Genomic DNA, 12,892 nt, shown 5'->3' on the forward strand with positions numbered 1-12,892 from the left:
GCCATTGCTTTAGGACATCCAAACTGACTAGATTTCCACGTTTTAATCTTCATGCCTAGTTCTGAATATCCCTCCTTTTGTCTTTGGTGTTCTAGGATTTTGAGAGGGGGATTTGGGGAGAGAAGGGTCCTTTTGCATATCTAATGTTGAAATCCTCCCAAATGCCAGGGGTCAGCTATCTAAATGTAAATGAATCCTCTGTACACAGCGTAATAGCTCTCCGACGACAATGAAATGGACACGTTACACAGAGTCCAGGTGGATCAGAGAAAGTTGGCAGTTCGGTGTGTGTGCGTGTCCTATTTTTTGTTAATGGGATTAAACATCAAAGACTAACTCTTAGCATCAAGACGTTGAAAGGCATTGAAAGACACTTGGAGTTTCCTTACTTATGCTTTTAATCTAGAGCATGTTTAGGCTGCCCTCAATTAAATCTGCTTTTTCCCTTTAAGGTTTATTAAAGCAGAAAGCACCTTAATGTAGTCTGGAGTTTTTCTTTTCTCATGTAGAGGAATATCCTATTACACGGAAGAGCTGTGCTGCCCGCAGTACCCACACTGCTATGGTTGTCATTTTGATTAGCAGCAGTATTTAATTTTAGAACCTCATTCGTTTATACTGAGGTGAAATATTCCTTTGCTGCAGAGTTTTACTAACCGAGGGAGAGAGACTGTGACTGCTACATTTTCAATTCATTTCTGGGATTGGGCGGAAGGGAGTAAATACCAAAATCATCTGGCAGGTTTTAAACATTCAAATCCCTATATCTTTTCCAGGAAGAATTGAAGCTGCTTTTTGGGAATTTGTTAGTCTGGTCTCTAGGGCTATCTGCAGTGGTGTTGTGGAGGTAGAGTGACCAGATGTCCCGATTTTATAGGAACTATCCCGATATTTGGGGCTTTTTCTTATATAGGCACCTATTACCCCCCATTCCCTGTCCTGATTTTTTCACACTTGCTATCTGGTTACCCTATGTGGAGGCCTACTCCCCAGGGAGCTCTGGGCTTCACTTGGCAGCTCTCGGTGTCCTTCGTGAAAATGGTTCAACTGTTGATCATCAGAGCCACCCGCAGGTAAAACTTCCAAATGTTGAGAAAGTGACAGAAAACCACAATTCCTGTGAGTAATGTGACATAAGTCCAGGTGAGGAAAAATTTTCAGCGCCATTGTCACAAACGTCTCTGGACAGACTGGACTAGGCAGACCTGGCTGAATAAAATCTGTGTGGTCTTATTGGTTAAAACAGGGAGATGGGAGACAGACTCCTGAGTTTTGTTCCTGGCTCTGCCACTGACTTGATATGTGACCATTAGTATGTCATCTCTTTTGGAATGACTTGACGTGTGACCATTGGTATGTCATTTCCTCTGGAATGGAGAGAGCAGGGTGAAGACTACAGCCAAGATCTGAGAGCTGCTCTACACTAGCAAGTTTTGTCAACAAAAGTCAGCTTTCGTTGACAAAACAGTGGAGTGGTGTACACATTCAAATGCTCCTCCCTCCGATGTACCTCCCTTGAAATGCCGTCATAAAACCACCTCAGCAAGAGGTGTAGGACTTAGGTTGGCATAGGTAGGGTGATGCACTATCAATGTACACACCATGTTCCCTTACATAGGTAGTTATCAATTCTTCTTGTCCTGAAATTGACCAAGAAAACCAGCTGGGCAGCTGGACCCTGGCTCCCAGCTGTGAGGTGGCTCCTGGTCTCAGGAATAGGGAGGGTGCAGCCCACTGGGAGCATGGGAGCCTCTGGAACTCCCAGCAGAGATCTGAGAGCCCAGTCTCTCCGCTCCCCACATTGCCCTTCTTAGGTCGGTGGAAGTACTTCTGGTGAGGACACACTCCACCGACCCAAGGAGGGTAGTGTGGACATCCGCCATCTATGTTAGGTTCACTTATTTTTCTAGTGTAGACATGGCCAAGTATGAGTTTTCTAAGAGGAAAACTAATATGTACATTAAGAGGAAATTCTTTTAGTGGTAATGGGCCTGAATTTCTGATCTGCAGCTGGCATTTTGGTTGATGCTCCGCTCTAACTTTTATGCGTTTGCTAGGTTAATACTATCAAATTATCTCTATTCATATGTATCTAAAGAAAATGGTACTTGTCAATTAACTTGTGGGAAACGTGTCTATATTTCTCTGCGAATATACAATTTGTTAAAGCTCTATCCCTGGTTTTCTTTTCAAAGGGGTCTTGCACCTCAGAATAAACCAGAGCTGCAAAAGGTGATGGAGAAAAGGAAACGAGATCAAGTTATTAAACAACAAAAGGAAGAGGAAGCGCAAAAGAAGAAATCAGACCTGGAAATAGAGCTAATGAAACGACAGCAGAAGCTGGAGCAGGTGAGAAGGGAAATGACATTAACACTGGAATAGGTGGAGAAGATCCTTGGGCTAGAGATTAAACTAGACTGGGATTGATGGGGTAGGTGCAGGAGCCTTCTGTCTATGGAAGTATTTATATGTTGTCTCTGTGCACCTAAACAATCCTTAATGGATTTTATCCTTGCAGCGTCCCTGTGAGGTAGGGAAGTTTTATCCCCATGTTACAGATAGGGAACTGAGACTCAGGATAGATTAAGGCCTTAGGGGTTCAGAGTTGTAGTACAGTATATAGATGCAGCTATGCCAGTGTAAAAGCGATTTTGCTGGTATAGCATAAACCCCTAACCAGTATAGCTGTGCCAGCAAAACTTTTAAGTTTTCGCCTGGCCTAAGCAACTTGTTTAGGGAAGTGCGTGGCCGAACCTGGAATTGAACCTGGAGTCCTGAACCTCAGTCCAGTGCTCTATCCACTAGACCTCCTTCTTATCCCTCCCTTTAAGAAATTTTTTTTTTAAAGGTACACAGCATTATTGTGTGTTATCTTTTAACACAGCCGAATGCAATGTCGCACATTTAGGAACAAAGAATGTGGGTCACATTCATCAGATGGAGACTGTCTCCTGGGAAGCAATGACTCTGAAAAGGACTTAGGGGTCATGGTAGAAAACCAGTTGAAAATGAGATCTCATTGCAGTGAGCTAATGGGATTCTTGGATGTACAACCAAGAGAATATCAAGTAGGTGTAGGAGGATGGTACTGCCTCTGTATACATCATAATATGACCGTTACTGGAATCTTGTGTCCAGTTCTGGTGCCCATGTTTCACAGTGAAATGTTGAAAAATTGGAAAGGTTCAGAAAACAGCTACAAGAATGATTGGAGATCTGGAAAATATGCCTTAAAGTGAGCTTCTCTTTAGTCTTTCAATCTATTTAGTTTATCCAAGAGAAGGTTAAGAGGTGATTTAATCATGGTGTACAAATTATGGTGAAGAGATTTCTGATAGTAGACAGCTTTTAAACCTAGCAAAAAAAGTCATAATGAGGTCCAATAGTTGGATGCTGAAGCTAGATAAATACAGACTAGCAATAAGGTGCCAGTTTTTAAACGGTGAGGGAAATTAACCATTGGAACAACTTATCTAGGGATGTAATGGATTCTTCATCCATTGCAGTTTTTAAAGCAAGTTTGGATCTCTTTCTAAAAGAAATGCTGTAGCTCAAACCAAAGTTATGGTCTTGATGCAGAAATTATTGGGAGAGATTCTTTGGTCTGTGTTCTGCAGGAAGTCAGACTAGATTATCATAATCTTGTGGTTTTAAAAATCTCTATTCTGGTGCCAGGCCTTTTAAACAAATCTTAAATGCAGAGATTGTGATTTGCAATGTATTGGGGTGAAATTTCACTCTGATGCAGAGGGCCAGCCAAAAGTCTGTGCTCGTTAAGGGGCTTTCTTGTTTGTGCATTTAGGCAACAAGACACACACCAAAGTCCCCTCGAACAAGGGCGGGACTTATTCAAAAGCATTAATTTTTATTTTAAAAAATCTATATAAATAAAAAAATCAATAAAAATTCATCATAATTAAAATACATTTAATCCACTTAGTTGTCTAATTAAAAATTAATTACATTCCAAGCCACAAAAAAAAGGTTTAGAAATAATTTTTTTTTGGAGAGAGATTCTGGTTTTTAAAATCCTCGTCCAAAGGAAGAGCCCAGTCTCAAAAGAAACATGTCACTACTTGGAATCTCTTTGAAATGTCCTTGATTAGCTCAAATTCAAATCTGGATAAATAAATCCTGTTGAACAGGAAAAACCTGCCCATAGTAAACAATGTTGCAACTCTGCCAGTGTGGCAGGAGTGATCTCAATTGACAAAATGATTCATTGTGGAATGTAGCCATTCTCTATTATAATAAGATGGGTGGCTTGTCACAGAGCCAGAAAGAGGAGAGCTTGTTTGAGTAGTATGTGATCCTGATATATGAAATGAACAGTTCCCCTCAGGATCGCATTTACTTTTCGCTATCCAGAGGGTTGCTTCTTTCTGCCTATTGGCTCATAGGTTTGCACTCAGGATTTGCAGGGTCAGTTATTCAAAGTAATTCATAAACAGCATGCTTTACTAGCAATATATGACCACATCTCATGGTGCATAGTATGCAACTACATGCCCTAATGTTTTTTGGTGGCCACTGTGTATGGACAGGAACTCCACGTGCTTTAAAAATGTTAGTGATTGGACACTCAAAATGTCAGCAACAGATAGGTTTGGGGGAACTGTTTTTTTTTTTTTTTTTTACTCCTCTTCTGCTCAAGATAGCAAAGCAATTGGAGCAGAAGATGTCTCCAGTTAGACACTTAAATCCATATTGAAATCCTGCAGGCATGCATGTTAATAACTGCTCTCCTGTATTCTCTCATTGGGCAAGATTGTTCCCCTCCTACTCTGAAAGCCAGAGAGGCCTTTATTTATTTTTAAGTTGCAAGGAAAATCTCATGGATATCTCCAAAGACTAAATCTCATTGTCCCATCATGTAAGTGTGGTTTGCACCAGGGGGCAAAGCTATTTCCAAGCCGGGTGCATCTTCCAGGAGAGATGGGTTTGAGGAGATTGGAGTAAAATTCAAAATGCAATACTCCTGTGTAAATGCAACTTCACCTCTTTTTGTTAAAGTGCGTTCTGCTACTTCGGAGTCTTTGCGGCTACATTTCCTTCTGTATGAAATCGAAGCTTTACTTTTGTCCTGTGACTTGTTCATTTATTAATAAATATATTTTATTTTTTTTAAACGCAACTCTCATTTAAGCTGGACCTTGAGAAACAGAGGATCCAAGAGGAACAGGAAAATGCGCCTGAATTTGTTAAAGTCAAAGGCAACTTGAGGAGGACAGCCCAGGAATCGGCAGAAGCGCCAGACTCCTAGAGGAAATACCTGCTAAGACTTTCAACATTCCAGCAGTGGCTGCAGGGAGAGGCTTCTGCAAGTTGTCTCACCCGATTGCCCTGGAGAAGGAAGATCCAGTCATCCAGGTTTTTTACCGAAGATGGGTTTTGAATTCCTGGAACCTGTGTAGATTAAAAGTTTGCAACATAAACAGATCAAACTCGCCAAACACAGTTCTGAGACCAGTGGATAAGCAGCCTGTTTCAGTTCAGGATTATGGACATGTCTGAAGTGCTTAATGAGGGACTAAAACCAGGGACACTAGAGAAATCCCTTGAGTGTTGCACTGCTTGATTTCTTCTGATCCCAGTTTAGTGGAGACATCAAGCTTATATTTTGCTTTTTTTTAAAAAAAAATTCTCTGGTCATATTTTATGGAACGTTGCTGTGCAGGGAAGTTCTAATTTTCTGTCTCTTCAGTCTGTATAAATTCTGTTTTGAAAATGTGGATTCCTGCATTTTTAATGGGGGTTAAATGTAGAGTGGACGTTGTGTGTTCTGGTCATCGCAGGGCATCTGCACTGGCTGTTACCACTGGGAAAATTGGTGTGGAGAGATGGGTATGTTTAAAATTCAGGGGCATTGAACAGCTACAAAGGTTTTAGGACCAAATTCTGTCTTTGGAAGTGCATGTAGTATTTGGCTCTTAAGAGTGCAAAAATTGGAATTTTTCCTCACCTGGGAAAAATCAAAGGCTGATTTCCTCTCTCTCTTTGGTTTTTCCCAGGACACTGGAAATGTAAATACAATTTCAGTATTGGACTTGGGACATAGTGTTCATAATTAAGTGTTTCCTAGGCATAGCTTTCAAATTGTCAAGATCAAGCATTTTTTTATGAGGACGCAATTATATTAGAAGTAAAATTAAATTTTGGGACGCTTATGACCATTTACTTAGTTTGACGGTGCAGTTCACATTTAGAAGATTAGATGTTACAAGCGGCTTACAGAGCTGTTTGGTCTGTGCTCATACAAAAGGTAAAATGTTAAGGCACCACATTTTGTAAACTCTACCATGTTGTATTTTTGGTAAACAGAACTGTAACTGCTGCAGTTATTTCCCCTGCCTTTCTTGCTTTGGAAGAAGGTCTTACTTTCTAGCAGCCACTTATTCAATCACTCTCTGACCGGATTTGCCTCTTGACTTCTGTTCAGCTGGCCCTGTGTTCTGAATTTTCTGTGCTGCATCCCCCTGTACAAGGACAGTGGAAAACACTCCTTTGGAAATCTTACTGTGATGCTTAGCCGCTGCTATTTATTGTTCTCATCCACTCCCTGCCTGGTGAGCTCCTTCAGGTCTGCCGGATTCCACTTCCACAGCCAGCCTGAGGTCTTCAGAAATTGAGGAGACAGCCTCATTCTGCCTGACCAGCACATTGCTTCGGAAGGAGCTCGACCTCTGCCATTTCATCTCAATGTGTGTGGCCGTCCTGCTACTTCAGTTCAGAAATAAAAGAAATAGGGCCTGATCCAAAGCGTGCTGAAATCAGTGGGGAAGGCTTACCGTGGACTTCAGTGGACTTTGGCTTAGGCCCTATTGGGAATACAGAATAGGCATTTTCCACTTCCCATGCATGTTGGTGTAACCAATTGGCTTGTTGTTAAAGATAGTTTCTTTCTGAAACAGGGAAGGCCTGAAAACTTCTTGTATGTACAATGTGAAGTAGTTTTACAAAAACATCAAATTCTGTATTACTAGAATAATATTAGTAGAATGTCAATGTGGTGTGTGGGTTTTTTTTTTTTTGTTTTTTTTTTTAAAGTCTTTGAATTCTGCTGTACTTTGTCCAGGAACCCAAAAGTAAATTTCATGTGGATTTGGTAGGCAAAATTGTTCTTAATTCAGGATCCAACGTTGGGTTAGATGATGCAGCCCTTAGATAGGTGACCAGTTAGTCACACCAGAAATCCCCCTGAGTCCAGAGGTTACTTGTGTGAGTAAAGGGATTCATGATCTGACCCTTAGTTACATGGAATTTTACGCAATGTTCTGTGTTTTCATTGAGCTATCTTCTTGAATTAAGTGTCTCATTTTTACCACTTTCTGTCTGTAATAGGGCAAGACTGTGTTTTGTTTTTAAAACCCTTGCTTTTTGTTAGTATAGTAATAAAAGTAGGATTTCTTTCTAGCTCTTAAAACTGGCTTTAACCTTCTGTTAATATCTGTACTTGTTTGAGTGTGTATATATATAAATATATATAAATATAAAAAGGGAGCCTTAATAAGTGTGTTTTCATAATTTAATATTTTTTGTATTTGCTCTTGTATAATTGTTTTTAACTAAAGGTATTACAAAAATGAGGGTGGAATACTTAGAACCAAAGTTATGCTTAATAAAATCTACTCCATGCTTGGAATATGCAACTGTTTCTGTCTTGACCTGCTGCGCTGAAAGTTATACAGGTCATTTTAAAATTATATTCTTTCTTTTTGCAAGGAACAATTTCAAGGTCACAGTGACTTGATTCCTGTAACTTGCCTGCATGTTTATATGCATATAACATAATAGGCAAATTAGTTTGGCAGAGGCAGCTAAATCTTGCTGTCTTTTTTGCATCGTTTTCACTTAGAATTTTTTAAAGACCCTTAAAACCCAGGCAGTATGGAGAAGTGATTTAAGAAAGGAAAGGAATGCTGAGCTATTCGGCTAGCACAGCTGAACAAGGGGATGGAAAGTATTAGGAAAGCTTTTTTGATGGGATTAAATAATTCTTGGAAGCTTTGTGTATAATTTTACTGACCTCATTAAAGAACATGGGGCAAAATTCATCCCAGAAATCAATTGATTTACAACTGGGCCACATTTGGCTCATTTAAAAATTAATTGAGGGAAAAGCACTGAGCCTGGGCTCAGTCTTGCAGTGTGCTCCCATCCAGCAAAACATTTAGACATATTGATTCCCATGGGACTGCTAGTGCTTGAAGCACATGCTTTACTTTAATAATCTGCCAGATTGGGGTGAGAGTGCTCAGCACCTTCTAGGATTGAGGGCTCTAAGATGAAGATGGTGATCTCAAAAGGCAGACTGGAAAAATACAGAGAGAAGATAAAGTAGGGGAAAGTCAATGTGGGTGAGCAATTCACTCTTCCCCTCAGTCCTTAATGATGATGAAAATGTCAGCCTGGGTGCTAATGGCAGCCTCGTACAGGTGGTGATAGGAGAGACCAAGAGCAATAGTGGGACAGAGTTTAGGGGAGGAGAAGAGCAGTGAATTCAGACCAGATGTCAGGAAATGCTTTTTCCTTCAGAAAATACTCAGCATGTGGAATGGATCCTGGCAACGCTGCTGAAGCAGAAACTGGAGCTGCTCCAGGAGCCATAGGATGTGGGGGAGGGAGGAGGGGATGGAGTGTTTTAATAAGGGATAAGTTTGTATGGGCTGCTAGAAGCATTGCCCTTTCCCATCCCCTCCCCCCAAACGTATATAAATGTGTTTCATATTATACTCCATTCCATTTTCAGAAAGAAAGAAAGAAAGTGTGGGGCTTTTGTAGCAAGTCCAGTGAAAGAAAAAAAGTTGTCTTCCTTTTTATGTTTGTAGATTGCATCATGCTAATGCATCGTGTTAAATGGCTTTGCACATACTTACAGGGTGACAGTCTCTTCAGTTTTGCTCCTGCTGTCATGTGCAAACTGGTGATGCATGACATGCTGTGTGGAGCGACGCCTTGGTCATTGCTAAGGTTGAGCAGGCCATAGATTTTCATCCCTGATTAAATGCCATAAATCCAACCGATGTAATGATTTCTGACCTGGAGTGGGGAGGAAGCAGACTGGACAGTGCAACTTTTGGTGGGTCAAAACCAGTATCGGTGGGTCAGGGAAGGTACTCAAATTAGGGGCGATTCCCAAGCACTCTTTACTACTGAGGATCCTCAAAGGCAGGGTCTTTCCTATGAGTTTATGGAAGGGCTGGCAAGCTTGTTTGCCCAGAAAATGGATCAGATCTGGAAGCCTGAAAATCCAGCTAAGATTGCAACATGCAGGGGAATCATACTGCAGAGAAGGGGAGTGAATTGTCTGAGGTCACGCAGCAAATAGGTAGCAGCGGTGCTAACAGGACATGGAGCTCATGATCTCCATTACCAGGTTCCAGCCACTGAACCAGGCTCCCTCCCGCAAAGTTTTGGCATTGCTTTAGGCCCAGTGAAAAGCTGGGGATGGCTTATGGGGAAGGGAATGCAAAGAGCAGACAACAAACCACTGGTGGGGTTGGCCATGCTTTAGAAACTGTCCAGGGGTTGAAGTCGGACACGTGCGTGAGGGGTACGTTCTACGAACCTGGATGTAGGTAGGTAGGAAACAACGCTGCCCATGACACTTGTACATGAGTGACGGTGCGGAGGGCTCTGGGTTTACAAATATCCCCAAGCCTATAGATGGGCTTCATCCTGCTCCATTAAAATCATTGGCAGCAGGATCAAGCCCTTAAAAGCCTTTCGGTATGAGACTGCCTCACAGATTATTTGTTTCCAAGAAACCTTCGGAGCCAGCATGAGGGGCAGGTTATGGCGGCCATCTTGGGAGCTGATGTGGTAGGAGAAGCTCCAGCCAGACCAACCCACTACCAGGTGGGACAGCATAAGAGGGGGGCGCCTTTACCCTGCACCAGCTGGTAGCAGCAGCCTGGGCCTTCAAGATGTCCATGGCCAGCCTTGCTTTGCCCTGTTCTGGTTGGTTCTTGTGAGCACCAGTCATGAGCAGTTCTCACCAGCCTTATCAAATAGACTTGTCACCTTGACACGCGAGAGCAGCATTATTTCTTCCACTGCAATAGGACACTTTCCCCCACCATTCTGTTATTAATTGTGCATGCATCATCGCAGAACACAGCGTACCAGCAAAAGGGCCAGGCCTGTAGCCGGATGCTGGCAGCAAATCCTCCCTTTCAACCTGTGTGACCCTCAGCAGGCTGATATCACTCATGGTTACCTAGGGAAAATGGCACACATTTACAGTACCCAACCAAGAAAGTTTTTTAAAGCGTGTGTTATTGCACAGCTGGGGATGGTTTCTTGGTTCCGCACACTGCAAGTCCCTAAGCAGGACATTGTTGCTATGGGCTTTGGGCACCCACAAACGCATCCCATTTTTTTCCTCCAGGGATGATTAACCTGTACCCACCTCACACTCTTTCTACTGCCTGTTAAAAGCCAGATCAATTGGGAGCCCAACATTCATGCTGCTCCAGGGAGCATGGACTTGTGCAGCATGGACCCTGGGGATTTCCCTACCATAGATGCACGCGCCCCTTACTTACCATGGCTGGAACGGCGCTCCAACCCCTGAAATAGTCAGGTAATGGTATGCGGTTGTAGCCTTCCCTTGGGAATGTTCAGAGGACTTTTTTACATTATAACATTGCTTTTTGTCCATGGGATAAGTTAACAATAGGTACCTTGTGCTTTGCTTCCCTCACAGTGGACAAGGTGGCCTTCAACACACCGTCTCAAACTCCTGCAGATCGCCTGTCGCAGAGATGAAGGTGAAAAAACAAGCAAACCCCAGGATGACACGTTTAATGAGCTAATGAATGCCTCCGCAGCTGCTGACACAGAGCTAAGAGCGTGGAGGATTTCATTATCCGACAAACTGAACATGGACAACAGGAATGCAGCACAGGAGTATCAGCGTTCAACACAAGAAGAGATGCTGCGTATAATGCGTGATCAGTCAGACATGTTGAGACGTCTAGTTGAGCTTCAGGAAGCTCAGCAGCAAGACAGACTCCCTCTGCAGCTCCTGCAAAACTGTGAGCTAACTAATTCTTTCCTAGCCCGCACCCCAAAGCGGTCTAGGAGAAGGTTGAGCAGGGTGCAGTACGTGCTGTATTCCTCCCGGTTGAGGCAAACAGAAAGAGGTGACGGCCCCTTTAAGGAGTAGGGATGTGTGATTCTTTTGTGTGTGCATAACCAAAATGGGCTCTATATCCCTGGCCCCACACAATGCATGTGGAAGATTCCATTTTCTTCCATTTCCCCCCCTGTGAAGGATCACCAATAAAGAAACTACCGCTTTACAATTAATTACTCTTTATTTATTGATCAAAAGGGAATAAAGGGAGAGGGAAGAAGAGGAGGGACTGGAACGGTGGGTGAGGGTGAGGGGGGAACAGTGGTGGATGGGTAGGGGATGCGAAGTGAAAGCACAGCACAGATAAGCAATGCACATTACTATTGTGTCTCATTGCAAAAGCGGTTTTTCAATGCTTCCCTGAGGCACAGCACTCTGCGATTGGCTCTCAGTGTTGCAGTGACAGCTGGCTGCTCAAAATTTGCAGCCAGCCTACTTGCCTTCACAACCCAACCCAATGGGAACTTCTCCCCCTTTGTCTCACAGACATCATGGAACATACAGCAGACAGAGATAACTATTGGGATATTTTTTTCACTGAGTTCTAACCTAGTGAGCAGACTTCACCAGTGCGCCTTTAAACGTTCAAATGCACATTCCACCACCATTCTGCACTTGCTGAGCCTGTTATTAAAACGCTCCTTCTCGCTCTCCAGGTGCCCAGTGTATGGCTTCATTAGCCAGGGGTAGGCAGGATCACCCAGGATCACTACTGGCATTTCAATATCGCCAATATTTATTTTTTTATCAAGGAAGTGCCCACCTGCAGCTTTTTGATCAGACATGAGTTCCTAAGGATGCACTCGTCATGCACCTTTCCAGACCACCCCACGCTGATGGCCGTGAAGCGTCCTCTGTGATCCACAAGGGCCTGCAACACCACTGAGAAGTATCCCTTTAGATTTATGTACTCTGTGGTAAAGTGGTCCAGTGCTAAGATAGAGATGTGCATGCCATCTATCACCCCCTCTCCCCCACAGTTAGGGAATCCCATTGCAGAAAAGCCTTCCACTATGTCCTCCACATTTCCCAAAGTCACTATCCTTCTTAGCAGAAGTCTATTTATGCCCAGCACACTTGTATCACAGCTGCTCCCACGGTGGATTTATCGACTCTGAATTGATTCCCAACTGACCAGTAGCAGTCTGGCGTTGCTAATTTCCACAGAGCGATGGCCACTCTCTTCTCCACTATCAGAGCTGGTCTCAGGCGAGTATTCATGCGTTTCAGGGCTGGGGAAAGCTCTCCGCAAAGTTCAAAGAAAGTGGCCTTTTGCATTCAAAAGTTCTGCAGCCACTGCTCATCATCCCACACCTTCATAACAATGCGATCCCACCAGTCAGTGCTTGTTTCCTGGGACCAGAAGTGGCGCTCCACTGACTGCAGATGGTGCGTGACAGCTTGCAGCAAACGGGAATTGTTTCTTTCTATGGTTTGTAGCAAGGTGGCCTCTGAAACATCGCAATTTTCAGCAGTGCGGCTCCTATCTCGCCCCTGAAAATACTGCAGAATAAGTCATAAGGTGTTTGTGATGCTCACAATTTATAATGCAGAGCTGCGCAGGCTCCATTCCTCTCAGACAATGGCGTGCATGCAGCAGAGAGTGAAGGGTTTGAAAAAAATGGCGCAAAAAGGAGATTGTTTGTTTGTTTGGACTGGGACAAGACGGAAGGGGGGTAGGGAGTATGTTGCATCATGGGAGGACGACAATCTTCCCAAAAGCCTCTGCAGCTAATTGCACTGTGGGATAAA

The 12,892-nt window shown here is 43.2% G+C and overlaps 1 protein-coding gene across 2 annotated transcripts in view; it reads left to right on the forward strand.

Moving 5' to 3' along the window:
* The window catches only part of FAM107B (family with sequence similarity 107 member B), a 78,804-nt gene extending 71,136 nt beyond the window's left edge, over positions 1-7,668 (forward strand). Inside the window, exons 3-4 of one of the 2 annotated variants that reach the window (XM_067564577.1) lie at positions 2,196-2,349; positions 5,147-7,668. In XM_067564577.1, coding sequence (XP_067420678.1) covers positions 2,196-2,349; positions 5,147-5,263 — 271 coding nt within the window. In that variant the 3' untranslated portion in view covers positions 5,264-7,668. Of the gene's footprint in view, positions 1-2,195; positions 2,350-2,908; positions 3,814-5,146 lie in introns of those variants that run through there. The other variant, XM_067564576.1, reaches the window with a different exon arrangement.
* The last annotated feature ends 5,224 nt before the right edge of the window (positions 7,669-12,892 follow it).

Source organism: Emydura macquarii, unplaced genomic scaffold (assembly GCF_026122565.2).
Source record: "Emydura macquarii macquarii isolate MOO-44397 ecotype Brisbane River unplaced genomic scaffold, CSIRO-AGI_Emac_v2 contig_2636, whole genome shotgun sequence".
NCBI classification, from domain to species: Eukaryota; Metazoa; Chordata; order Testudines; family Chelidae; genus Emydura; species Emydura macquarii.